At 35.5% G+C, this 24,760-nt stretch overlaps 4 protein-coding genes across 9 annotated transcripts; 2 read left to right on the forward strand and 2 right to left on the reverse strand.

Annotated features, from left to right (window-relative positions):
• Positions 1 to 2,675: 2,675 nt before the first annotated feature.
• Positions 2,676 to 7,890, reverse strand: LOC112457090 (plancitoxin-1). 2 transcript variants are annotated; one of them, XM_025019974.1, is made up of 8 exons: positions 7,799 to 7,890; positions 6,052 to 6,444; positions 5,341 to 5,518; positions 4,817 to 4,996; positions 4,114 to 4,447; positions 3,598 to 3,700; positions 3,368 to 3,506; positions 2,676 to 3,053 (listed from the first exon to the last, which is right to left on the reverse strand). In XM_025019974.1, the coding sequence occupies exons 2-8, from the start codon at positions 6,144 to 6,146 to the stop codon at positions 2,928 to 2,930; spliced, it is 1,155 nt and encodes a 384-aa protein (XP_024875742.1). In that variant the 5' UTR covers positions 6,147 to 6,444; positions 7,799 to 7,890; the 3' UTR covers positions 2,676 to 2,927. The 2 variants fall into 2 exon arrangements, with proteins under 2 accessions (XP_024875742.1, XP_024875743.1); XM_025019975.1 differs by having other exon boundaries at positions 7,803 to 7,869.
• A 1,276-nt stretch (positions 7,891 to 9,166) lies between these two features.
• Positions 9,167 to 17,698, forward strand: LOC112457089 (protein vav). 4 transcript variants are annotated; one of them, XM_025019972.1, is made up of 9 exons: positions 9,167 to 9,803; positions 10,393 to 10,909; positions 11,022 to 11,090; positions 11,334 to 11,460; positions 12,833 to 13,195; positions 13,440 to 13,760; positions 13,887 to 14,291; positions 14,749 to 15,020; positions 15,265 to 17,698. In XM_025019972.1, exons 2-9 carry the CDS (start codon positions 10,434 to 10,436, stop codon positions 15,620 to 15,622), a joined length of 2,391 nt encoding a protein of 796 aa, XP_024875740.1. In that variant the 5' UTR covers positions 9,167 to 9,803; positions 10,393 to 10,433; the 3' UTR covers positions 15,623 to 17,698. The 4 variants fall into 4 exon arrangements, with proteins under 4 accessions (XP_024875740.1, XP_024875739.1, XP_024875738.1 ...); XM_025019971.1 differs by lacking the exon at positions 11,334 to 11,460 and adding an exon at positions 12,288 to 12,477 and having other exon boundaries at positions 12,833 to 13,174; XM_025019970.1 differs by lacking the exon at positions 11,334 to 11,460 and adding an exon at positions 12,288 to 12,477 and having other exon boundaries at positions 9,168 to 9,803.
• Positions 17,699 to 17,793: 95 nt separating this feature from the next.
• Positions 17,794 to 19,912, reverse strand: LOC112457091 (torsin-like protein). The gene is made up of 3 exons (XM_025019976.1): positions 19,315 to 19,912; positions 18,518 to 18,783; positions 17,794 to 18,441 (listed from the first exon to the last, which is right to left on the reverse strand). Exons 1-3 carry the CDS (start codon positions 19,511 to 19,513, stop codon positions 17,845 to 17,847), a joined length of 1,062 nt encoding a protein of 353 aa, XP_024875744.1. The 5' UTR covers positions 19,514 to 19,912; the 3' UTR covers positions 17,794 to 17,844.
• A 1,733-nt stretch (positions 19,913 to 21,645) lies between these two features.
• On the forward strand, positions 21,646 to 23,805 carry LOC112457094 (cytochrome b5-like). Of its 2 annotated transcripts, none has more exons than XM_025019978.1 (4): positions 21,646 to 21,804; positions 21,982 to 22,110; positions 22,195 to 22,259; positions 23,341 to 23,805. In XM_025019978.1, the coding sequence occupies exons 1-4, from the start codon at positions 21,646 to 21,648 to the stop codon at positions 23,420 to 23,422; spliced, it is 435 nt and encodes a 144-aa protein (XP_024875746.1). In that variant the 3' UTR covers positions 23,423 to 23,805. The 2 variants fall into 2 exon arrangements, with proteins under 2 accessions (XP_024875746.1, XP_024875747.1); XM_025019979.1 differs by having other exon boundaries at positions 23,303 to 23,379.
• The last annotated feature ends 955 nt before the right edge of the window (positions 23,806 to 24,760 follow it).

Below are 24,760 nucleotides of genomic sequence, written 5' to 3' on the forward strand. Positions count from 1 at the left end.
TATGTAAAATTGAAACTCTGTTAAATTCTATTTATTAAAATTAATCCAAGAATATAATGTTACCATTTCACCTTCTTTACAGCTGGATTCGTCTCTGACACTCTTTATTCTCAATCACTGAAATATCGTAAAAACGTTACAGATGCTCCGACACTTCCGTTCAAGCAGATTCGTTTCCTGAGTGGCGAAAGAGAGTCCGTCGTCAGAAAATAACGCGTTAGAAGTAAAACATGCGATACGTGCGCGCGTTGCACGAATACTTAAGCGCACACGCGCGAAACGATGGGTTCCATGCACATAACGCCGGCGCGTACATTTGGCCGGTGCACAGCCCAGGATTTTAGCATGCGGAGCAGACCGGTCTTTAATGCTGAAATATCGCTAGAACGTCGCAATGTTGCCCCGTCATCGTCGTCGTCGTCTTCCTGCGCGATATTTCGGGACCTGAGTGCGCAAAACCCTTAACCGCGCGCTTTTGTATGCGTATACATAAAGTTACAACTATAATTGTTAAGTAACTATTGGGAAAGTTTTAACGCTTTGATATATTATACAATAACTGTTATTCTCTCTGAGAAGTGTTGGCCGAGTAATTTAGCAAGGAAGCTATTGGCAGTATTAAATGGGATACATAGATATTGGTTACATAGACGGAAGATTAGTAATCCCATCGACATAGTTGAATGCCTTACGTGCCTAATCGATGTCTGCTTAAGCGGGAGTAAACGTCTCGAGTTTGAGTGTTAGCCGAACGGCAAAACAACGAGTCGCCGAGGCGGAAAGCGGGCGGAAAGGAAGTTTCGAGGGCATCTGGAAGCTCCTAGTTAGTACTCGGAAAAACAAGCTGCCTGTCGTCAGGATAAGGGGATTAAGAGGGTTCGGAGCCAGTAGCTGGCAACGAACGCTCAGGCCAATTCCTCGGAACGGGGCTGCTGGTCCATATATATATAGTCGCATTCAGACAGCACGTCGGCTTCGACGAGCCAAGAAAGAGAATCCGCCGCCGCTGTCGTGATTTATCGTCCGTTATTGCCGGTATTTTGCGAATTACGTGCGCCTACGTGGATCGGAAGGGAAAAATGCGAGCGAACGTCGCGGTAGAAATTAATTCATGTATTAATATATGTTTAAAAATAAATTCTTAACATATATATTATTTTGAATAATATAATTTTATGGTGGGACAGTAGAGAGAAATTTTTAAACAGCCTGAGACTTTTCTCAGACTGTTTCTAAGACTTGAGACTGTTCTTTTCTAAGTTCCTTATTTTTGCAAAACGATTTAAGAAGATTTATTATCATCGTTTTATAGAACGAGAGAACTAATTTCTTCAATCTAAATTCTAAACAATCATCATTAATTTCAGAACTTTTTTTTTATTCCATCAGAAGGAACAGAGGTAGGGAAAAGAGCTTTCCAATCCTGCGTTTAAAGAAACTCGAATCAATAACTTTATGCGAATATTCTTTATAACGGAATTCGACAGCGCAACCGTAAATTTTCTGCGTCGATCGAATACATCTTATAACTTGGATCACCAGCACCATCATGCAACAAGGATCGAGGGGCTGTACGGAGAGAGGGGCAGCGGAGCTTTCGGCTAAAGTCGAAGGAAGTCGTAAAGCGCTTAGAGGTAAAAATCCATCTTGCTGCGGGATAAAGTCCGACCGATAACTTTAGACGGAAAAATTTCTGCCGATCGCAGGGATGAAACCCCGAAGTTGTCGGACGATAAGTAGCGGCTGGGCCGAAGTTCGCTCGATTTCCTACAGTTTTCATTAGTGAGCGAATCATATTTCACCCTCTTGCCCCTCGGCTGCGCGTGTATCTCGCCTCCTTCTTCTCTCTCATTAACGGCCCGTCTCGGGCTACTCTACAATTTCCTCGACTAGACAATAAGTAGAGCTACGAAAAGAAAGAGGTACGAGGCTACGAGAATGAGGAGAAGCATCGCTCCCCCTTCCATTGCACTTGCCCCGGCTTTTCATAAAATCCAATTTAAGAACTACTCTGACCCCCCCCCCCCGTCGTTTTTTCTTATTTTTTTTAAGTAGTGAAGAGCCGACGGACATCTTTCTTCAAGATTGCAGTTAATGCATAACAGAAATAATGTGCAAAACGTAGGGAGCTATAAACACGTACAGTGTACTTTTCTCTTTTCTTTCTTTTTTTAGTATAACAACTTATAAAACGCAACTTTTTGAAAACATAAAGAGCACAGAATTTTTAGATTGGGTATTTATTTATTTACTAAAATAATTATAATAATAAACCACTTACAAAACTTTAACTATTTTTGTGTTATGCGCTTATTAATTCAATCTAAAATTATTTCAAAAAATGAAAACGGAAATACTTTCTGTATACAAAAAACGATTATATTACTTCTTTCAGATAATTATAACAATATCGCATTTTAAAATAATTTTTTAAAATAATGTTTTATATTATATTAATTTTATTATTTTCGGCATACATTTTATTTATATATCTTTTTGTTTTATGTCAACTATTTTATATTCCAATCATGTGTAGTAACGACGAGACCTCTCGTGTGAAATGTAATAATCCCGCATCGACAGTTTTCACGTCGTCGGTAACGTATTCCATCGAGAATCTGCCGATAAGATTTTGTGTGTGGGATTTAATAATATACAAAATAACAATAACAAAATACAGCTTTATAAAATTGCATATATTCTGCTAATTCAACTATACAGCTCGTTTTTTTCTAGAAAAATATTATTTCATATAATATATCGATTATAGCATTATTTCTACTGTTATTCCATTATTATTTAACGGACTATTTCTATAATTCATGAATTATACATCAATTTTTAATTACAATGAATATGCAATAAGAATAAAATCATTAAATCCTTCAATACCTACTATTCTCTGAGTCAAACTATTAGCAAATTTATTAAACTAAAACTGCCTTATATTGCTTAGGACATGGTTCCACATCATTCACCGATTTTCGATAATTGTCCCAGACTTTCCGATTATCAAAGCAGACAGTTCCACCGCCTCGTACGTATTGGGTATCCTAAAAGATAATAAAAAATCAAATTATATGAAAAAACATAATTAATTTAAATTAATTAATTCTTCAATTAAATAGAGAGAAGTGCCATCTTCAGTCAGACTGAATCTTGATAGCCTAATATAATTTATATTACCTACTTATATATATATATATATATATAATTGAAATTCATATCGGTCTAGTTTCATTTATTACTGCTTAATTCTTCTTTTTAACCCTCCATTTAATAAATTTTTCTCCCTTATTAATTAATTTTATTAATTTTAGTTTATAACTTCCTTTTTTGCAAAATATTTCAAAAGATGTGCACTTACCGCTCGATTGATATCACCAATGCAGACCCAAGTTCGGTTAGCTTTACCTTCAACAGCCACCGCCCACTTGGAGTGATCGTGGCTACTCTTAAAATCGATATCAACCGGCTTCAAATGAATGGACATGATGTTGTACACTCTATAAAAACAAAAAAAATTTAATCGAATGAGATATGAGTTTAATTAAAATCTACTAAACAATCAAAACGGAAAAAAATGTGATATATTACTTCACTTGTGCGCAGTCCGATGGTAATCTACCTCGTCCGTTCAACCACGTTTCGGCAAATAAATCGGTTTTTAGTGTCGGCGCAACAAACTCGTCATATAAATCTTTAGATTAACATATTAAAGGATACATTAATTATTTACAATATTTTGTAAAAAAATATATATTAATTATATATATATAAGAAAAAAAGATATTTATTCCACTCGTAGAATTAATTCACATCGTAAAATAAATAATTAAAATAAAAAGTAGAAGTTTTTAAAATTTAGCAGATATCCAGATACAATATTTCAAAGATATTGCTCATTAGGGACATTGCTCTTATAATACAATATCAAAAATGTATATCTTGCTAAATATGTAAAAGATATGTAAGATTTATAAAAAAACATGCTCAACGAAAATTACATATATTAAGAATAAGCAAAATATCTCGAGTCTCATTTAAAAAGATATCGCTCTAAATTACTTTACGCAATGTTTCGAAATACAGAAAAATCCCAAGGATATTTACCTTTCTGCCACTTGTCGCTCTTGGCAAATGACACGAATTGGACGCCATCAGATGATTTTAACAATGTTTTGCTGGTGAAGGGTGCTTTTCTGATACGCTTCTGATTAGCCGCGTCCGTCAGCACCGGAAACGCTGCGGCGAACTTGACAGGGATGCTTCTCCTATATACTGTTATTTGATTATACATCAACTGTTGACCGATCGAATCGAATTGATCGCCATCCACGGAGATGCATAGAAAACTTTGTCCGTAATGCATGCCGGATGTCGGATAATCATATTCAGACCGGTTTCCCGGAGTCGAATTTTCGGTCACGTTTTGTCTCTGAGAATACTTTAGAGAATATTTTAGAGAATATTTTATCCATTAAAATCCATTTAAAGATATCTTTAGATGTCATAATAGTAATGAACCATTCGGGTAAAAACTACTATTAACAATTATTGAATTAATGATTGCAACGAAAATGTTAAAGAAAGGAGAGTGACTAACAATTTTAATAAACGTTAGAAAAATCTGAAAAACACAACGTCTTTAAAAAAGACGACATTAATTTTGTTAACGGATGATCGTTATCTGGTTTATTTATCTGACGATTTTGCTGATAATAAAATTATCCAATTATCGAACGTTTATGGAAAAAACTGAGTAATGAAAAGGAATTATCGATATTCATTATACTCAAAACGCTTATATACGTACTCGTCTTGTATCGTTACCGCTGTTGGGTACAGGTGGATAATTCGGAACACTGTGAATTAACCAGAAACCTTGCTTTTTATTCGCCATCACAGCACCTTTCGTATGACCGTTTTTTCCATTGATAGGTCTGTTAGGCGGGTCGTCATTGTACAAGATCCAGAAAGCTTTTGACGCCACTGACTAAACGTAATTACATAAATAAATATTACGTGCACGTGCATTTGAAGAATAATATAATTTGAAAAATTATATTCCAAAAAATTAAAAGTTTTACATTTTTATAATATCCGAGAAGAAAAATTCTCCGAAATATATGAACTGTAACGAATTGAAAATTAAATCAAATAAAATATTATTATCAATTTACAATTTAGATTGATTTAATAGAAAAAGTTAAATTTTGTTATTTATTACGCAGCAAGCAGTGAAACTGACAGTTGGCGCCAGCGTAAATAATTTATGTGCTAAACACGCCTGAATAATTAAACAAATACACGTTCATATTACAGTTTATTCACTCTTACGTCATCGTATAAAGGTGCTAAGGTATTCCCCGGTATAGAATTATTTGCGCTGATTTTTCTCGTGGATAACTGCCAACCTTTATCGACAGTATTGCTGGTTATATATAAATACGCTAATCCACGTCTAACCACAGGATTGCTGCTTTCCGATACCTTCGGCAACTTGTAAAGTACATACCTGAAATCGCATTGCAATAATTACCGATAAGTTATCGCGATAGTGGAAACACGATATAATTACACGCTCAATGCAACATTGATAACATTAATAAGACTGGCGAGAAACATTACAAAATAACGTTCGTTATAAGCTCATTAAAAAATAACGATTGTTCACGTTTGCTGAAATACATATATCGATCGTTCCATATAGGTACTCAATTTTTCTAGTAAAGATATAAAGATTTGTAAATGAGTAGAATTAATTAAAATTTAATTATTAAATTAAATAAATAATTAAATTAAATTAAATTAAATAATTGTAAGTATTATAACTTGTATTATAATTAACATAAATTGCATATATACATATTAAATTCTTTATATTATTTTATTTATTTGTAGATCTAAAACGCCTTTTTCTTATAAATTGTAATTACTTAAGACAATATCGACCTTGTTTTTAAAAACATTCTAAAATCTGTGAAAGTTATCACAATTTGTAACCAGCAGCGAAAACATAAGCATACATAACATGTTCAAAGCACTCACCAATCGACGACTCGATTGTTCTCATCTTTACACTGAGGATTTGCGGCATCACACACAAATAACAAAATGCTTAGGAACAATAGTGAAAACATCATTAAGTTATGTTATCCAAACTTGACGAAAATACGTAGCGATCACGAACACACTAGATCACGATCTGCTGCTCTGAATTAGCAAACATTTATGATATATAATAGCGTTAATCAAAATGCATCTACAAACACATATACTTCTACTGTCCTTGTATCAGTTGTATCGCCATACCCATACTATACGGTTACGTCATAACAACAAACTACAAAGCGAAAGCTGGAATCGCGCCGACAAATAGTTCGGTCTGCATTATTTCCGGCTCATTGAAGCGAACGTCGCACATTTCAGTCGGAATACTTTCTGGAACACATACGAACTTATATGTAAATTTGCAGCTATAATAACATTGCCATTCGCCGTGAAAATCAGGGTTGAAAACCGGAGCAAAAATATGCTCTTTGGAGCGGTTTTGAACCGGTTTGAGTTAAAAACCGCTGCGAAAACCGAATGAATTTATGGAGTAAATTATTTGGAACTTGAGATGTGACCGATTGAAGTTTGTACGTTCCGAGAGAACGCTCTCTCGGAGCGTACAAACATCGTACAAACATCAACGGTTCGATTCGGTTTACAACCCTGGTGAAAATAATGTCCCTTTTGTAATCGTTATCATTATTAGCATTCCACATCTTTTGCACAACGATAAAAAGTTACATAAAACATATATATAATATGTACAGAGTACTTAGGATATAATATAAGCTGCTGTTTCTTGTCAAATTTTGTTCAAATAATTTGTCTGCAATAAAAATCTGGAAGTTGCAAAAAGAATTGCGAATAAGAAATATATCGTTCAGTTAAATTTGATGAAAATTTTCCACTTCTTCACAAAAGAAGCATTTTGATTACTAAATCCGCTTAATTGTTACATAATATCCGTATAGCGCGAAAGATAATAGTCTGTATTTTAATTTCGACTATTTTCAGTAAAATAATATTTTTAGTTCATAAAATAATTATTTATTTTATATTTCCAAATTTCTATTATGTAATAAATATTTCATTAAAGAATTTTGAATATTAAAAATTTTGATAAATTGAAAAAGAGAACGATTTTTTATTAATATTTTATTATCAATGAAAATAGATTCTTCATATATATTTACAACTTAAAATTTTCCAAAATTTATTTTTCTTTATTTATTTTATGATATATCTTTACAGGTTGATTTATAGGTATATCTTAAATCTAATATGTAAAATTTCATTAAATGTCGATTTCTGTTTATAAAAAGTTTATTTGGATTAATGGAAAAATGAGATCTATTTATTCCTTGAGTTTATAATATTAAATTAATTCTTCTGTCATATTTAATTCAACAAAAAATTTTTGGACGCTCGGGGTATATTAAAAATTATGTCGTTTTTCAACTAAAATGCTAAATTAACTTAAGCGTTTTGAAAGGAAATATATATCACAGTACTGAGAATTATTTGAAGAGAACAAAGCGATACCGCCGCCTCCACACGTAGATAACGTCAGAACGATGCCGCGCAGTGCGCACACTGCGCACCGCCTCTGCACACGATCTGCGCCTATCTTCACGCGATGACCTTTGATATAGTGCAGCAGCGCCGCGGCCGCGTGAGAATTTTATTAATAATATATCGAAATGAGAGACGCCTGCGTCTAATAATAAGAAAACATGTTTACCTACAGTCTTTCCCACGATCTGCTTCTTCGACTGATGATATTAATACTGTTGCAGGACAGAGTATCTTCGCCAACGATATATGAATGCGACGAGAACTGACGCGAGGGCCAAGGAACTTCGTCAAGACACCAAGACTGCCCGAGAGTCGCGAAGGCACAAGAAAGAAAAGTGACCGCTGATGACGTCACACGGTCCCTTCCACGCGCACAATGCATCCAGACGATGCATTATATTCCTGCAATAGAACACTAGATCTTTATTGCGAGAAATAGAAATAATGCGCGTGATAATTTTAAGATTATTTCAATCTTTAATACAATAATCTTAAAATTATGTACACAGATCGTATCAAAAGTCAAGCTTCACGTATATATGTGTATTGTGTGTCATATGTGTATATATAGGCTTATTTAATGATTAAAAATAATAGAAATAACGTATGCATTAATTGGCTATTACTATTATATTTGTTCTTCGGAATTAAATCACGAAGAGACGAGTTCTATATAAAGAAATAAAACGTGAGAATTTTTTAAACATCAAGAAGTTGTTGATTTGCATTATGCATTTATTACACGCATTTCATAATGTTTTACTTGCATCTATCTTTGTGCGAATGTACTTGTATTACTTTTATAATATAAACTGCATTCTGGTTTATCAATTAATATTCTAGTTTATTATTTATTCAGGAACAGGTGATATATATATTGATCGTGTTTATTTATGCTCGTTGCATTCTTTGAATTATAAAATATAATTTCAGTATCTAGCATAACTATATATATTTAATAAATATAAATAATAATAAATAAGATAATAAATGTGGAAACACCCGCACTTAAAATTGTTTTTAGTTGTGAACGTCTAGCGCGAACCCGCAAGATCGATCCAAGAAATTCGAGTAATCGATTGTACCTCAATTAAGTGGTAAGAAAACATCCGCCTTACGATAATTTCGCTCAAACTTTAATTAACTTTAATCGGTGATTAACTTATCTTATCAAGTAATATCCTGCATTATTTTGTTGACATGAGATAGAATGATTAATTTTTTGTTATTTAGTATATATGGAAAAAAAGGATTAGATAACGAATTATAGTTGGAAATTTAGCTTTAAACAATTCAGTTGAATGAAATTAATCGATTCGACCTAAAGCAGATGTTTCCTTATCGCTTGAAATCTTTAATAACTCATCATGCATGAACAAAAGTATACAATTATATATTTAAAACGAAATTAATTTGATGTATTTAAATTTCACAGAGAAATACTAAAAATCTCAGAAAAAGATTTAAAAATATGACGTACAATATATGAACATTATTGAAATTTTGCTAAAAATATATTTTTTATTCTGCTTCAAAGTTTTTCGATTTTCGAGCGAAAATTCGCCGTGACGAAGCTGAAAAGATCCGCATCGACCGCATCCGGTCGCATCGAGACATCCGCCGGCACACGCGCGAGGCTCCCGAGCGCCTGCGGCCGGTCCTGTGGGATACCCAGAGCGCACGGACGGGAGCAGCGAATGCAGCGATATCGCCGTCGGTCGGTCGGTGTCTGTCGGTCCGCCGCGGTCCGCGGTCAGTCAATTCGTGCGGCGGTGTATGGCGGACGCGAGTTCGCCGTGCGGAGGCAACGCGGTGCCGAACTGGCCGAACGTCACGAGAGGATCAAGGGTCCGCGGGGATCACGAGAATGTCCGAGCGACGCGTGGCGTGCAGCACGAGGTTTAGGCTACGCGCGCGACGCGAGTGACTCGTCTCTTCTGTGAGTTCTGTGCACCGTCCGCCGCCTTTCCTTTCGTCTTCTCTGCTCGCGTCCGTGTGTACGTGGTCCTTCCCCCTTCTCGCAGGAGAGGAGACGCCGTGATAGCCGATGGCACCGTCCGCGGTACGAGTCCACCGAGTCCACGAGCGTCGCTGGGTCCGTCAGTGACTGGAGCCGCGCGATGACTTCCGTCCCGGTGTCCCGAGAGATGATGCTCGGCTTGAAATTGTCGGTCAGTCCACTCTCGCGATAGAGGAGATTGAGAGGCGATAAGAATCACGCACACGCGATTTAATCTCACAAATTGGTCTCTCCAGCAGCGCGTTTTGTAGGAAGATTCTTTTGCTCGCTAACGTTTCGTCATGACGTAAAATGCCAATTTTTATAATAAAGGTAAAGCCTTGAGTATTGGCACGTGTTTTTCCTCAAGAAGAGTTATACTATCTAATACTACGAATATACATTATCTAGCATAGAATATACTTTATTAACATCTTAATTATTGTAGTATCAAAAAGCAGACATATGTGTGTAAAAGAATATTTCATTTATCTTTTATTATTCTTATACTGTAACATTCAATATAACTCAATATGACGTTTGCATTAGTATTTATCTTGAATGTTATGAAAGAGTATCACAAATTAGGTATCGTGAAAATCTCATGCTATTACTTAAATAATCTAAATTTATTTAAGCTTCTCAGTCTCCTTATTTTTTTTAATTATTTTTTGTCATACAATACATACTAAAAGATTTTTCTGTGTTCTTTTTATAATAATTATACCTACTTATACTTATAATAGTTTTGTATTTAACAGGTAGCAGCTTGACACGAATGGAACCTTGGAGAATCTAATGCATGAAGTATCTGCAAAATTATAAATGTGCCTTCAATGCTCTAACCATTGAAAGAAGAAGAAGTATCAAAATGAATAGGGCAGAGAGCGAGGATGCTGGTAAGGGCTGGCACGAGTGTGCCAGTTGGTTGACCAGATGCGGCGCGTTACGAGCGGATCACAAGGCCAACTGGCCACAGGCAACTGCGTTCGACCTGGCCTATACATTACGGGACGGTGTGTTGCTGTGCAATCTACTGAACATTGTGGATCCTGGGTGCATAGACATGAAGGATGTGAATCAGAAGCCTCAGATGGCACAGTTCCTGTGTCTGCGTAATATAAAAGTGTTCTTATCGGTGTGCTCGAGTGTCTTCGGCCTTTCCGACTCGGAGCTCTTCGAACCGTTTATGCTGTTCGACCTTTCTAACTTCCATCGGGTCCTCTGCACACTCTCCGCTTTGTCCAATTGTCCAAGACTGAGGCGAAAGGGTATACTGTGAGTAACTTTCGAGTTTTGTATTTTTCATCGCGTTAGAATTTGCCATAATTATAAGATAAATAGATTAATAATTATGAAATAATAACGAAATATATTTTATTTGTTGCAGTGGATTCTCTGTTGGTCATGGAAGATCACAAGAGGACATTTATAAGGATTTACAAAGTGCTGGCGCAGGGTAAGAACCTATTGCTAAGATAATAGTTACATTTTGAGTTTATTAAATATTGAAGTCCAAAAGCATTATATCTTGATTCTAAAAGATTAAGGTTTGTCTCTTTTAAAATGAAACTTCCATTTTCTATTGTCACGTTATACAGACACGTGTATATCTTCTTAAATAAATAACTTTTAAATAATATAATTGCATTGTTCTTCAAAAATAACATCAGAGACTTTAGTAATTTTTATATTGGTTTAGCGCCACACATGGATTGGTGGCGTTTACCATAAAAACTAGAGCTGCAGACGTAGATGAGTCTCGGGTTTATCAGGAATTGCTCTGCTTCTCGAGCAATTCTCAACGTAACTGGCCTTCCGTGGAGAAGGTATACGTCATTTTACGACTTAACAATCTTAAAAACATTTTGCTGAAAGAATACCAGCCATCATTGTATCCTTCTTTCGCAAATGCAGTCTATGCCTCTTCAATCTATAAATAGTAAACGATCCAAAGCATGAATCGAAACGTTCTTGTGTACACAAACAAAATGTTATGCTGTGATTTAAAACCTATTGCTCGGTAAAAATTTCATTTTGATTCAAACAGCTTCGTTTTCGTGAATGTAGAAATCTTTCTGATACTTTCTTACGTCAAATTTTTGTCTCGACTTATACCGCAAAATTATTTAAACATAAGTATAAGTTACATTTATTGTACAAAAGACTATTTTTTTTTAATATTGAAAGTTTTTATTGTGCATGGTACATTTTTATACAGATATTGTATATATTTCTGTGTGGAAGAAGCTCTATTTCATAATATTTTATATGCTTTATGAAGCATAAATATTTTCTCGTAATATTTTTCAAAATATGTATAACTGGTCTATATATATACGTGCATATTATGTATTATTAAAAAAAAATTACATGTATACATAAAATTGTATATACATGTATATATATTGTATATATATAATATATATTAAATTTACATGTTGATGCATAAATTATATATACTGTCTACATGATACAATGGTGGTACTGTTTCACTCTTCATGCTAAAGATACATATTGAACGCAGTTATCATAAGTGGCAGACCTTATAATTGTGCTATATTATAATTTTAATTTTTGCCGAGAACTTAGCAATTCCCGTCAGTATGCATGTCATAGTGCATGGCCACGTTTTTTTCGTGTTTTTATGCTAAAGCCGCGAAGATGAGGGTCGCCGCAGAAGGTTTAGGAGACGGGAGGGTGACGAGACGGGCGGCGGGAGGGATAATGAGGATCCAGTCGGCGAGGAAGATGGGTATGGAGCTTTTTGCAGCCACGCGCAAAGCGAGGAGATCTACCAGGACCTCTGTAGTCTGCATTTACCACCTCCTCCGTCAGTTGCGCAGGTTATCATTTTTTTTTTTGCCCTTATTTCTATTCAGTTAACAACTTTTTATACTATTGTGTAAGACGTTGCTAAACCTTCCCTTTTTTCTTCGGCCATTATTTGAAAAACTTGAAGAAGAAGCAGCTAGTCAGAGAGACCGTCTGCTAAAATGCAGAAAGACTGCATGAATGTACTAAATGTTTAATCTCATTATTGAGAATACAGGAAAGTCGAGTGAATTCTTGTTTATTATTAGCGCATTTACGTACGATTAATTTTGTTATTCACCATGCGCTACGCTTTACACCTTGCATACTACTTTGTAATTCGCACAAAAAACGCTTCTCTTTATCGAGATAATCTTCGTGCAACAGAGTAGTGCCATTTCTGGAGGTGAGAAGAGAGATTACGTTATCCAGGAGCTCGTGGAGACCGAGCGAAACTACACAGAAGTTCTCAGTAGCCTACTTAGACACTTCGCCCGACCGCTATCGTCGTTACTCCGGCCCGAAGATTCCGCCCGCATCTTCTTCGGTATCAAGGAGCTCGCGGAAATCCACGTAGGCTTTCACAGTCAACTACGCAAGGCGCGAAACGGCGCCGCGCTCGCCCAAGTCTTCCTGGACTGGCGGGAGAAGTTCCTCATTTACGGCGATTACTGCGCAAATCTCACCGTAGCACAAAATACTCTGCAGGAAGTCTGCGCGCGTAACGAAGTAATCAATCAAGAAGTTATCGTAAGTTTTACAGTGCAAATTGTAAAACTAAATTACCAAAAAAAAAATAAAAGTTTTATATTTTACATTCAGACTTTTTAGATTTAAAATTAAAGAAATCAATATTTCGCCAAATTTATTTAATATTCCGATGTATAATATCAGAAATATAATCTCTAGAAATACCTGTAAAATCGTATAAAATCACTAATTCATTAAACAGAGTAATATATTTGAGCTGTTTTAACATTGATACTTATTACAGAGGTGCCAACAAGAAGCTAACAATGGTAAATTTAAGCTGCGCGATATACTGTCTGTGCCGATGCAAAGGGTGCTCAAGTATCACTTGCTATTGGATAAGTTGGTGGAGGAAACGCCTCGCGAGTGGGTAGAGGACTGTCATGCGTTGGCCAAGGCGAGGGAAGTGATGGTCGATGTCGCTCAGTATATAAACGAAGTGAAACGCGATTCCGATACGCTTGATATCATCAAGGACATCCAAGCATCGATAATCGACTGGGATGTGCCTGAGGATGCGCAACTGAAGGATTTCGGCCGATTACTTCGTGACGGCGAGCTCAAGGTTTGCTTAATATCTTCTTAAACAAAAATAGATATTTTCAGTTAGTTTCCAAAATAAAACGTTGCAATGGACTCTAAAGTTAGCTTAGTACGATTGAACCGTATGACTACTTTAGTTTTTCTATAGGTAAAAGCTCATGGCGACCAGCGAATAAAGGCCCGTTATGCATTCGTGTTCGAACAAGTGGTACTGATTTGCAAAGCTGGCAGAGGAGATCAATATTGTTACCGAGAAACTCTACGATTAGACGACTATAGACTGGAGGACCACATAGGACGGCGAACTTTGGGCAGAGATTCACGTTGGTCCTACCAGTGGTTACTTGTACATAAGCAGGCGTACACGGCATACACTTTATATGCGAGAACGGAGGAGCAGAAGCAGATCTGGATAAAGGCGTTGCAGGATGCAATGGATAATGTTAATCCTGCAGCCTGTCGGAATACCAATCATAAATTCAAGTTGACAACGTTCGACACACCTAAGAGCTGTCAACGATGTGGAAAATTTCTTAAAGGCCGCATATTCCAGGTAAATGATTTAGCTCGCAAAATGTTTAATTATTTGCATTATCAGTCGCTTATAGCTATACGAAAAATAGATAATCTAATCTTTAGTGGACACAATTTATACCAAAAGTGCCAATTTTGTAATTTTTGTATAATTTTTTTCAAAAGTGCCAATTGTATAAAAATTGGATTACGTAAATCTTGAAGAATAAAACTAATAAAATTCATATAATAAGATCCTAATAAAACTCGAATAAAAATTCACCGAGAACTTGTTGAATCGTGTAATTTTCAAGATTCAAAAGAAAGTATAAGAAAGAATTAAAGTAATTTAAATATATAAAAAATGAGAAATGTAAAAATCGATGATTTGAGAAATTAGCATTTCCAAAATTTGCAATTCTATTTTTTGATCTTTCTCAGAGCATCAAAAAAGTCAAATCACAAACTATTTAATCGAGTATCGTATCATCACATAGGGCTATAAATGCGAGGTATGTCGCCTTGCCGTGCACAAGCAGTGCATCGCGCACTCGGGTCGCTGTATGCCCACGCCGCCGTCGCCGACACCGCCACCGCCGCTACCGTGCGAACGTGCACTCACCATGAAGCTGTGGTTCGTTGGGGAGATGGGCAGAGATGCAGCTTCCAATAAACTGGAATCTCGTGAAGATGGCACCTACATGCTGCGCGTCCGTCCGGCGGGACAGCCGCGTCTTAAACATGAAACCAATTACGCTCTTAGTATCAAGTAAGCTTGAACGCGCGACAAAAAATCCCTTTATTTTAGAATAATTCTATTTAATTTTATCTTTTCCATTTCCATATTATTTTGAAGAAAACATTTATATCATTTATATATTCTATTATTTCGATAAATTTGTAATATTTAAAGTTAAACATTCTTCTATTTATTCTATTTATCTATTGGAATTTCTTAAAAAGTCTTTCATTAGATACTGATAAGAGTGATAAGACCATATTATATCTTTTAGAGCGGAAGGAGCAGTCAAGCATATTCGAGTGTTCAAACGCGATGTGGACGGCGCGGATCTGTACTATCTTAGCGAGTCTCGGTTTTTCAAGAGTGTCGTTGAGTTGGTTGAGTACTACGAACGAGCGTCGCTTTCGGAGAACTTCGAGAAACTAGACCAGCGTTTATTATGGCCGTACCGGCGTGTTCTGGCCAAGGCGCTATTCGACTTCCGCGGCTGCGAACGCAATCAACTGAGCCTACGACGTGGTTGTCGAGTCGTGGTGCTAAGCAAGGAAGGTGATGCCAAAGGATGGTGGAAGGGTAAAATAGGCGATCAAGTAGGATTCTTTCCAAAAGAATATGTAGAGGAGGAATAGGATTATTAAAAACACGGACCGTTATTATATCGTTGCATATAATATATCGGATTCCCAAGTTTTCGGCTAGACGTTTTTTGATCATTGATTACTATATATTGTGACAAAACGATGAGATTCTTTTATGAAATGCATACTTGTAAATATAAAGTTTTTAATGAATTGGTGAAAATTTGAGATATTTTTATAGGAGATACGTATAATATTATTTGAGATCCCTACATACACAGATATGACATTTGTTACATAAATTTTACACTTAGGAGACATTTTTATCTTCTGTGTGATAACGTAAGATTAACCTCACGGCATGAAGAATGTTATGTATAACTGAAGGTGAAATGTAAAAAATAAGATTTTACAATACATAAAGTCGGGTATGATTTAAACCATACTGTTACAAAACTTCTAATTTTTTTTAATTATAGAACCGACATCTTATACGCAACGACTTAATATTTGTTGACCTCTCGATGGCAGATAAACGCTATGGTAATCATCTTACGGTGCAATTATAATAACTCTATCGACGCATACCTCAGTAGGGAAGAATAAGGACGAGTTTATTCATGAGGCATTTTTGCGTTGTATAAAAAAAAGTAGGTAAATGTATGCACAGTTTGCACGTCGCATGCGTAATTTTGACGCTACTGTTCTTTTGTGTTTAACGAGATAAAAACGCGTCACATCGATATGTGCATGGCGCTACACTTAGGCCGGTATTCATAGTCGGTCCTTATCTTTCAAGACCGTCTTAAGTGATGTCTTAAGATGCTAATACGGCTCTCTGTGATTGATTCATAACACCTTAAGATTATACTTAAGATATCTTAATATAAGATCGGTCTGAAATATAAGATCCGATTATGAATACCAGCCTTTAGACAACTTAGAAAAATATTTTTAGCCACGTGTATAGAATTATAAAGATAATTGCGTATATATATTTTTTACTGCGACGCGGCATTCCTGATAATCGTTAGGCGATGATATCATAAAGACTAAAGTTGTCTGAAAGTGCGAATTTAGAAAAATATGTGCACATACAAAATAAAAGAACGGGAGCTTATTTTCTTTGAGAATAAAATTTTTCTTAAAGAAAATTAAAAGAAGAGAAAAATCATACCAAAGAATTGCAACTAATATTTTTTATAGATGTGTCTCCACTTCAACTTTAACAAAATGTGAATTTTTCGCCTAAAAAATCTGCTTCCGATTCCCTTTTTTCTATGAGCATACTATATGTGTGGTGGTCTATATCTCTCTTGTCAACAACTTTCTTCTTTATGATTAAATTTCAGAGTCAATTGCCAGAAGTTAATTGTACATAATCCTACTCGTACAATTAATAAGAGATATTTCTAGTTATATTTAAATTGCGAACAAATAAGTACACAAATTGTATACAGGGTGTTTGGTAATTGGAGAACAAAGAGAGCAATTTCTCATTAAGATCAAGTCAAGAATAAGATCATTAAGTCTAAGATCATTATATTTGTATAAATTATACTCGTGTTTCACGTGTTAATTATATCTCAAGAAATTATTCATTTTGCAAGCGTTCAATTTTATGATTCTTGAAAATATCTAATCATTTCTATTAATTATCGGTGTCTATTGACTTTTATAATATCATGTATTTAGATAAAATATAATTGTATATAAATTTCTATGATCTGATTGTTGCTTGGAGTTACAAGTCCACGAGAGAAAAGCTGCCTAAAAATTTTAATTTATTATAAGCTCAATTAGTGCCAATCAAAAACTCTGTCTAGATGGGAAAAATAGTAATATTTAGGTACTAGTTTAAAAGTCTAGGAGAGAAATACACCAAATCTTATTAACGGCTTGTAAAATTTGCTTCATATATTCGTTATTCCAAGCAACAAAATTAATTAATTATAGAAAATTTATTCGAGAAATTGAGAAATTATTTCTCTTTCTTATAGTTATATTACTTATAGTTATATTACTGGTTATCAAACAACTATATATAGATGCAAATATATATATATATATAATAAATAGATATATATATTTTATTGTAAGTATAAAAAATTAATTTTACTATTTTTTTAATTGTTAGACATATTTTTCTGAGTGTGCCAATAAGAAATTCTATCAAATAAAGGGTCTTATCGAGATGTTATACAAATGCTTATACGATAGTGTCTCAATATTTTTACTTTTATTAACAATTCAAGTGTTTCAAATTATCTCAATCACTTAATAGTTTTGGTCTCCGATCGTTTACGATACACAATCGCGGCAACTTTCTGTTCTATCCTCTTACAGCCGGCCATCGAGTACAGATTATGCGGCTCGGGGCCAAAGGTCAGGTGCGATAGCGCCTCCTCTATCTCATCATCCTTTGGATTGACCCCTCGCTCGGTGAAGGCTCTTGCCAAGCATTTTCTAACGTGCACCTCCTCAAGAGGTAGAAAAGGCACATAATGATCGATCACACTGGTCTGTATAGTGTCGCTGTGATAGAAACCACCCTTCTCACTGAACGCTCCGTCGGCTATCAATTTCTCGAAATCCTGCAATTGCGTGTCCTCCCGATTGTTGCCCCTTTCCCACATGTTCGTGAGATGCTGCACTATCTGTGTGCTGCCGGTATTCGAGAGAAATATAAAAATAGCTTTGTTCTGATACATGGATTCTCCTGTCTTGGTGGATTTGTGATAGCTGTTGTAGTCGAGAAAGGGAACCAGCATGTTCAGCAGGCCCTCCGGCATTTTGTCCACCTCGTCGAATACATACATCGACCTCTCGCACTCTTGCAGGCCGTTGGAGATAATTTTATACAAAACTTCCTAGAAAAAGAAGTTGTCTATTACATTTTTATTTTCTTTTAGTATATTACAATAAATTATATATATTTGAACGTACCTTGTACTCATCTACTTTTCGTTCTAGAGGAAAATCATTGCGGCCGTTGAAAAAGTGGAAATACTTGCTCTCCATACCGTTTTTATAAAAAGCTCTCGCAATCATCTGCACCACGAAGTTCTTGCCAGTTCCTGGTGTACCATGAAAACTCATTACCAATGCCTTGGGCGAATTGTGAGTTTCCCAGTGGCCCCGCAGTGCATTTATGATTGTTTCACGAGCAATTTGTTGTCCGTATAACTTAGCGGTAAGCATGTATTCTAATCCTATAATTCCAATAATTCTTTAATTATACATAGTCCTTTTATTTTTATCTTAATATCGTATAGGGAATACATAAAAATATTACAAACAATACTATTAAATTCCTTGCAGAATTTCAAAATTAATTTCTTATTTTTTATTAAATAAAGAAATTTATTTAGTAAAAAATATACTATTCTTATTATTGAAAAATACAAAGATACTAATCACTCAAAGCTAGATCTCTATAAAAAAAAAAAAAAACAATTGTATCCTTAGTTAATTAGCAAATAGAAAAGTCCCTTCTTAATATATAAGTACAATATACCACAAATATAGATAATTAAATATAAAATCTAATGACCATCGACAATCGTACGACAGGATATTAAAGAAAATAAATGACAGGAAATCAAAGAAATCAAATTAGTTATAATAAATCCACCAGACACACGAGTCTTTCATTGGATTGAAAAGGCGTCTTCGATTCGATTCAATAGAGATACGAGAATCTAAGCTTCCTTTTCTTCAGCAGAAAAATTATTCGCACTCACTGTCTAAGTCAGGATGGATGTACTCGTCCGTGCAGCATTCCTGATACCGGCACTTGTACTTGTCGTACGCGAAATAACCTAAACCACTTAAACCGCTTAACGCACCGACTACACCGAGCGTTATGAGTTCGCACAGTGCGAACGCGAGGACCGTAGAAATAAGTAGCAAAAGCACCAGAACGCGATCGGCGAGATTCATGTTTGGCTGGGGTACTTTCTTGCTTTCTTCTCCACCTTTGTTTTTCTTCACAAGTAAACATCGCTCACAATGCTCACATCAGGTTCACATGACGGATCCTCGACGGTATACCGCGCCGTGTTGCGTCACGAGCCAGCATCGCTCTTCGCTCCATCGCGCTTATTAATTGGATCTGTCACCTGAAAAAACGTGCGTAAGCAATGCGTGAGCGTGACCGCATCCAGGTGAGTTGACTGAGTTGTCGAAGATGTTGTGGCGCGAATCGAAACGCGAGGTACAATTCGATCATTCGACGCGTCGCGAGGACGCGAGTATCGAATTAAGCGTAGCGGCGGAGGGCGAAGGTCATGGGAGGTCTGACAATGAGACACTCAAACTCTCAAACGAGAACCGGTTTATACCGTGTTCGATTACACTTGGATTGTATCCCATGAAGCGACCGCGTACCACCTCGGGAGTCCCTGGGACTTTAATTCTTGCCGTCAGACACGAAATCGTTTTGTATAATATAAATTGAGGGAAAGAGAACAAGAATATTTCGCATTTTTTAATTAAATTAACGACTAAACTAATCCCTAGTGTATATAAGCAAGAGTAATCGCGAAAATTTGAGAGAAACCACCCTGTGTCAGAAAACGCAGATTTGCATGTTTATCATTTTCTCGCGATTCTTATAAAATCCAACTTTCCACCCAAAATAACGAAAGAAAGTAAAATAAATTCGCATATCCTGTGAAAATCATCAGAGTATTCTCGACTAGCTCGATAGTAATCGCAATATATAGAAATATGATTATTTAGTTGATCAGTTGACCTGTGAGCTTTTAAACAATAAAATGCGGTTTTGCTTAGCTTACAATTGCAATACACACAATATGCACATAATATTTATTTCCTTTTATCACAGATATAAAATCAAAATCCTTAAAACTCCTTAATTTTTCCTGGCGTTCTAAAAATTGTGCCTAAACTATAAAATAACACTGAAAATAAAATTGCAAACAAAATATAAATTTTCCGATATTTCTAACGAAATATGAGTCTGCTTATCCCCTCGATCCGATGATAGATTACATTATTTAAATATTTTAAATAGATGACATAAAGACATAATGTTCAACATATAATTTACATTAATTGTATCAATAGATTTATAGATAGGCCTTAACTTTAATCTCTGTTTAACTTAAGGCCATTGCACACAACAAAGTTTTAGTTAAAATCGTAAGGCCGTAAGTAAATAGACCAATCACAGTCGATTATTCTCTTTGAGCTCGAAGAATAATCGAGTGTGATTGGTCTATTTTCTTATGGCTTTACGATTATGACTTACAAGCAATGGCCCCTTTAATTATATTATCTTTTTCTGGATTAATTCTTATAACTAGAACAAAAAATAAAAAATCAATTAAACTGAAATTAAAGTTAAAATCTGTATTGGTAGAAATAGATATAAGGTCCATTTCTATCAATGTCGATTAATTAACTTTAGAAATTAAAGTTAATTAATTGGCAATATTGGCATTGGTAGAAATGGACATTACAGTTGAACTTTGTTACATGTTTCATCTTTCCTCTTAGAAATTAGAAAAAGATAAAAAGTAAATTAAACCGAGATTAAAAGTTTAATCCGTATTGGTAAAAACGGACATAAAGTGCCACTATTTCCAACGTCTGTTAAATAATCAATAGAGGTTGGCTATTTTGATAGTTAACGCCGTTAACGGTCGGTTAGAAGTTAACAGACGTTGGAAATTGCCGGCGCCCTTTTAAAAGAACAGCTGGCATAAAGGTGTAGAAAGTGCGGATTACGCGTACTCTCATGTAAACCAGTCGTTCGACGGCGATCGACGATCGTGTCGCCCGGGGCCCGGCCCGGAGTCCGGAGCAGCACGGCGTCAAGCGACCGATGATAACACGAAATCGCTGGCACCGATTGAAAACGCTTATCCTAACCGCGAGCGTCACTCCCTAGAGCATTAGTCGTTGGTTGACGGTCTAACGCGCGCGTCGGTGACGATTGTGACGAAAGCGTGAGAAAAAACGCTGAGTCAATCTACGTGGATTGTTTGCTGGGGAACAGTGATCTTTAGTCCCGACGAAGAGACCCGCTAACCCCGCTAACCGACGAGATGGCAACTAAGGACGTTAAGGATGACACCGCGGCCGCTGCTACTTCAACCGGCAAGCTCTTCACCCGGGCGGAAGTAGCGAAGCACACCGACACCTCCCAGGATACGTGGATCATCATTCACAATAACGTCTACAATGTCACTCCGTTCCTCAATGAGGTTACAGTTTTTTCCTCTCCCGCAAATATTAAAAAGAAAAGACAGAAACTTTAGACACCGACTTGCGTATCTTTGAATCAAATTCAATGAGAATCTAAATCTTCTTAGTCTTTCTTATTCAAAATACATGCATATTTCGTGTTGGAACTAATCTAATGCGTTAATTTTCTGTAATAGCATCCCGGTGGCGAGGAGGTACTCCTGGAGCAAAATGGACGCGACGCTACGGAACCTTTCGAGGATATCGGACATTCGACTGATGCGAGACAAATGATGGAATCGTACAAAATCGGAGAGCTGGTAGAAGTAAGAATTAATTTTTAATTTCAAGTCACGTTTTATATTACTCTTGCATTTTTTTCTTCTTATTGTCAATTATTTGTATTTCAGGAAGACAGGACGAAAGATGGTGGAAAGAAGGGTAAACCCTGGTCTAGTGGAAATGAAAGTCCTAGGTATGATCTCATTTCCATTTTCCTATCCTGCTATTTTAAGAACATGACTCTAACTTTCTTCTAACAATTCTCTAACACGTTTCAGTATTTCAGAATAATCATACTTTTTTTACTGTTCCAGAAGATTATTTTCTTTGACAAAACAATTCCAGTTTCAACTTATTCCTAAATTTTCCATTTTTACAGCCATTCCTAAATTTTCCAGTTCCACAGCCAATTCTAAATTTTCCATTAGCATAAGTAACTCCTCTCTTTTCTTAACTTTCTTTAATTTTGATTATTCCACAAAGACGGTATGAATATAGAACTTGCTTTCAATAAAGGTGATGTCATAATACTTTATCTAACGTTATCTGATTTGGATATTTTTGCACTTGTGCCGTGCAGATGTGTAATGATTTTATTAAAGCTGAGTATTTTGTATACTTGTCTTTTATCACAGTAAAATCACAATTTTTCATTAGCTTGTTTATTATAGGCCAATTTCTTTTAGTGACACAAGTCGACACAAGTGTCGTTCTGTCTTTGTTATTCATTGAATGCCAAGAAGGATAGAACGATGTTTGTGTCGACTTGTGTCACTAAAAGGAATTGGCCCTACGTAACTCCAAGAACACGATATTTTCTTTTGTTAGTTAAATTTTCCATGCTTTGAAAGTAGTTTTAGCAATGCTAATGCTTTCTTTTCCAATGCTAATATTCAGCATTATGTTAGGAAGTCTAGTTTTACATTTGAAATACCTACTTTTTATTTGTGACTGAAAATAGATCTTTTTTAAGCGTGATTCGGAGAACTAGGACTTTTTGATACAAATAATTTAATAATAATAATAATAATTTAATTTTTAGTATACTAGCTTCTCCTTGTTTCAATGTTTTTTTAAAGTCTCGCTAAACTTGTAGACAAAATACATCAGTTTGATTTTAATTCATTTAACACCTGCATGAATAAAATCAAATGTGAACGTGTTCATGCTGTCTAAATTCATATTTATTGGAAACTGACAAAGTTTCCCTTTTTAAGAATCGTTATATGTAAATAGTCGATGCTGCATCGTGATGTGATGATTGGCAATTGCAGTTCTTGGTGGTCCTGGTTGATTCCAATCGCCATCGGGGTGTGCGCGACCATCTTCTATCGCTACTTTATCAGCCTACATTAAAGCATTCCGAGCCCTTTTTCATATGTTATTTGTTAATAACTATATATGTAGATAGATATATATATATGTATACATATGTATTGATTGATAAATTGTTATACATTTTTTCCGAATGTATGTCGCGCACTGTTGTTTTCTATGAACCAAATAACGCATTTTCTGGCCTATAGGCTCTAAAACCGAGACAGAAAGAGAGATAAGGAGAAAAGTCGACGATGTATTATATAATGATATACAAATAACGCGCATTTATATATTTATATGTATACGTTTGTACACACGGTATATATATGCATATGTACATGTAGCGTTCGTACGCGACGTCGTTTTCCGAATTGACGACTTTAATTAAATAAACTACTTTAATTCCTTAGAAAGAAGAACCCCCGTGGAACAAAGAAGTAAAATCCCGTCCTTAAATCCTTAAACGAAAAAAAAAACAGGCGGCTGCGAGCAGACGAAAACTAATCAAAGTAATTCATCAATCAAACCGTACGAAACGTGATTGCGATTGCTTACGTTATTTACACTTCTTGCAGCAAATTGATCCAGCAGACTGTGTCAACCGCATTGCTGATGAGAAGAAAAAAGTAGCTGCATCGAAAATAATATTTTATATAACGAGTACAATGAATTTATAATTGCATTTACTTGTTTTTTTTTCCGACAAATTATTTACCGATAAGCGCGAGATACATCTCGAAAAACTTAAATAATAACGCGTACGATTTACAAAGTTTGAATTAATAAAAATAATATGTGCAAACAAGATTACGACGCTGTACAAAATTTGGAGATGCTTGATACTTTGAATCGAACCTAAATTTACTAAATCTCAACCTAGATCGATTCTGTATTTGCGAAAATTATCAATCATTCTTAAATAGATCATGCGGGCCAAAAAAAGAGAATATATTATCATTAAATCATTCTTTTTTAATAAGACTATATATCCTATTATAAATTATAAGTTTTACATAAATTTTACATAATTTGTATAAAATTTATAAGGATACGTATACATATCCTTTATTTATGATACATATTTATATTAAATATTCATATTGTATATATTTTATATATTCATAAATAAAAATTCTGTTGCAAAAATTCAGGCGCATAAGCGTTCATCTAAACCGCACGAGACTAATTCGACGGAGCTGGCGTTGAAATTAAACGCCGGCGTCGAGACGTCCTGGAGCACGCAGGAGCCGCGTGATGAGCGCGGGATAAACCAATGGATGCTTCGCACCATTCCGGAGTAAGGATTCACGGCGGCGTCGCTCCGTTGTCGGTATCGAGCGAATATTCTCCGACGCGCGCGTCTCATCGCGCCGC

The sequence above is a fragment of the Temnothorax curvispinosus genome, unplaced genomic scaffold (genome assembly GCF_003070985.1).
Source record: "Temnothorax curvispinosus isolate PA1 unplaced genomic scaffold, ASM307098v1 QBEX01007504.1, whole genome shotgun sequence".
Lineage (NCBI taxonomy): Eukaryota > Metazoa > Arthropoda > Insecta > Hymenoptera > Formicidae > Temnothorax > Temnothorax curvispinosus.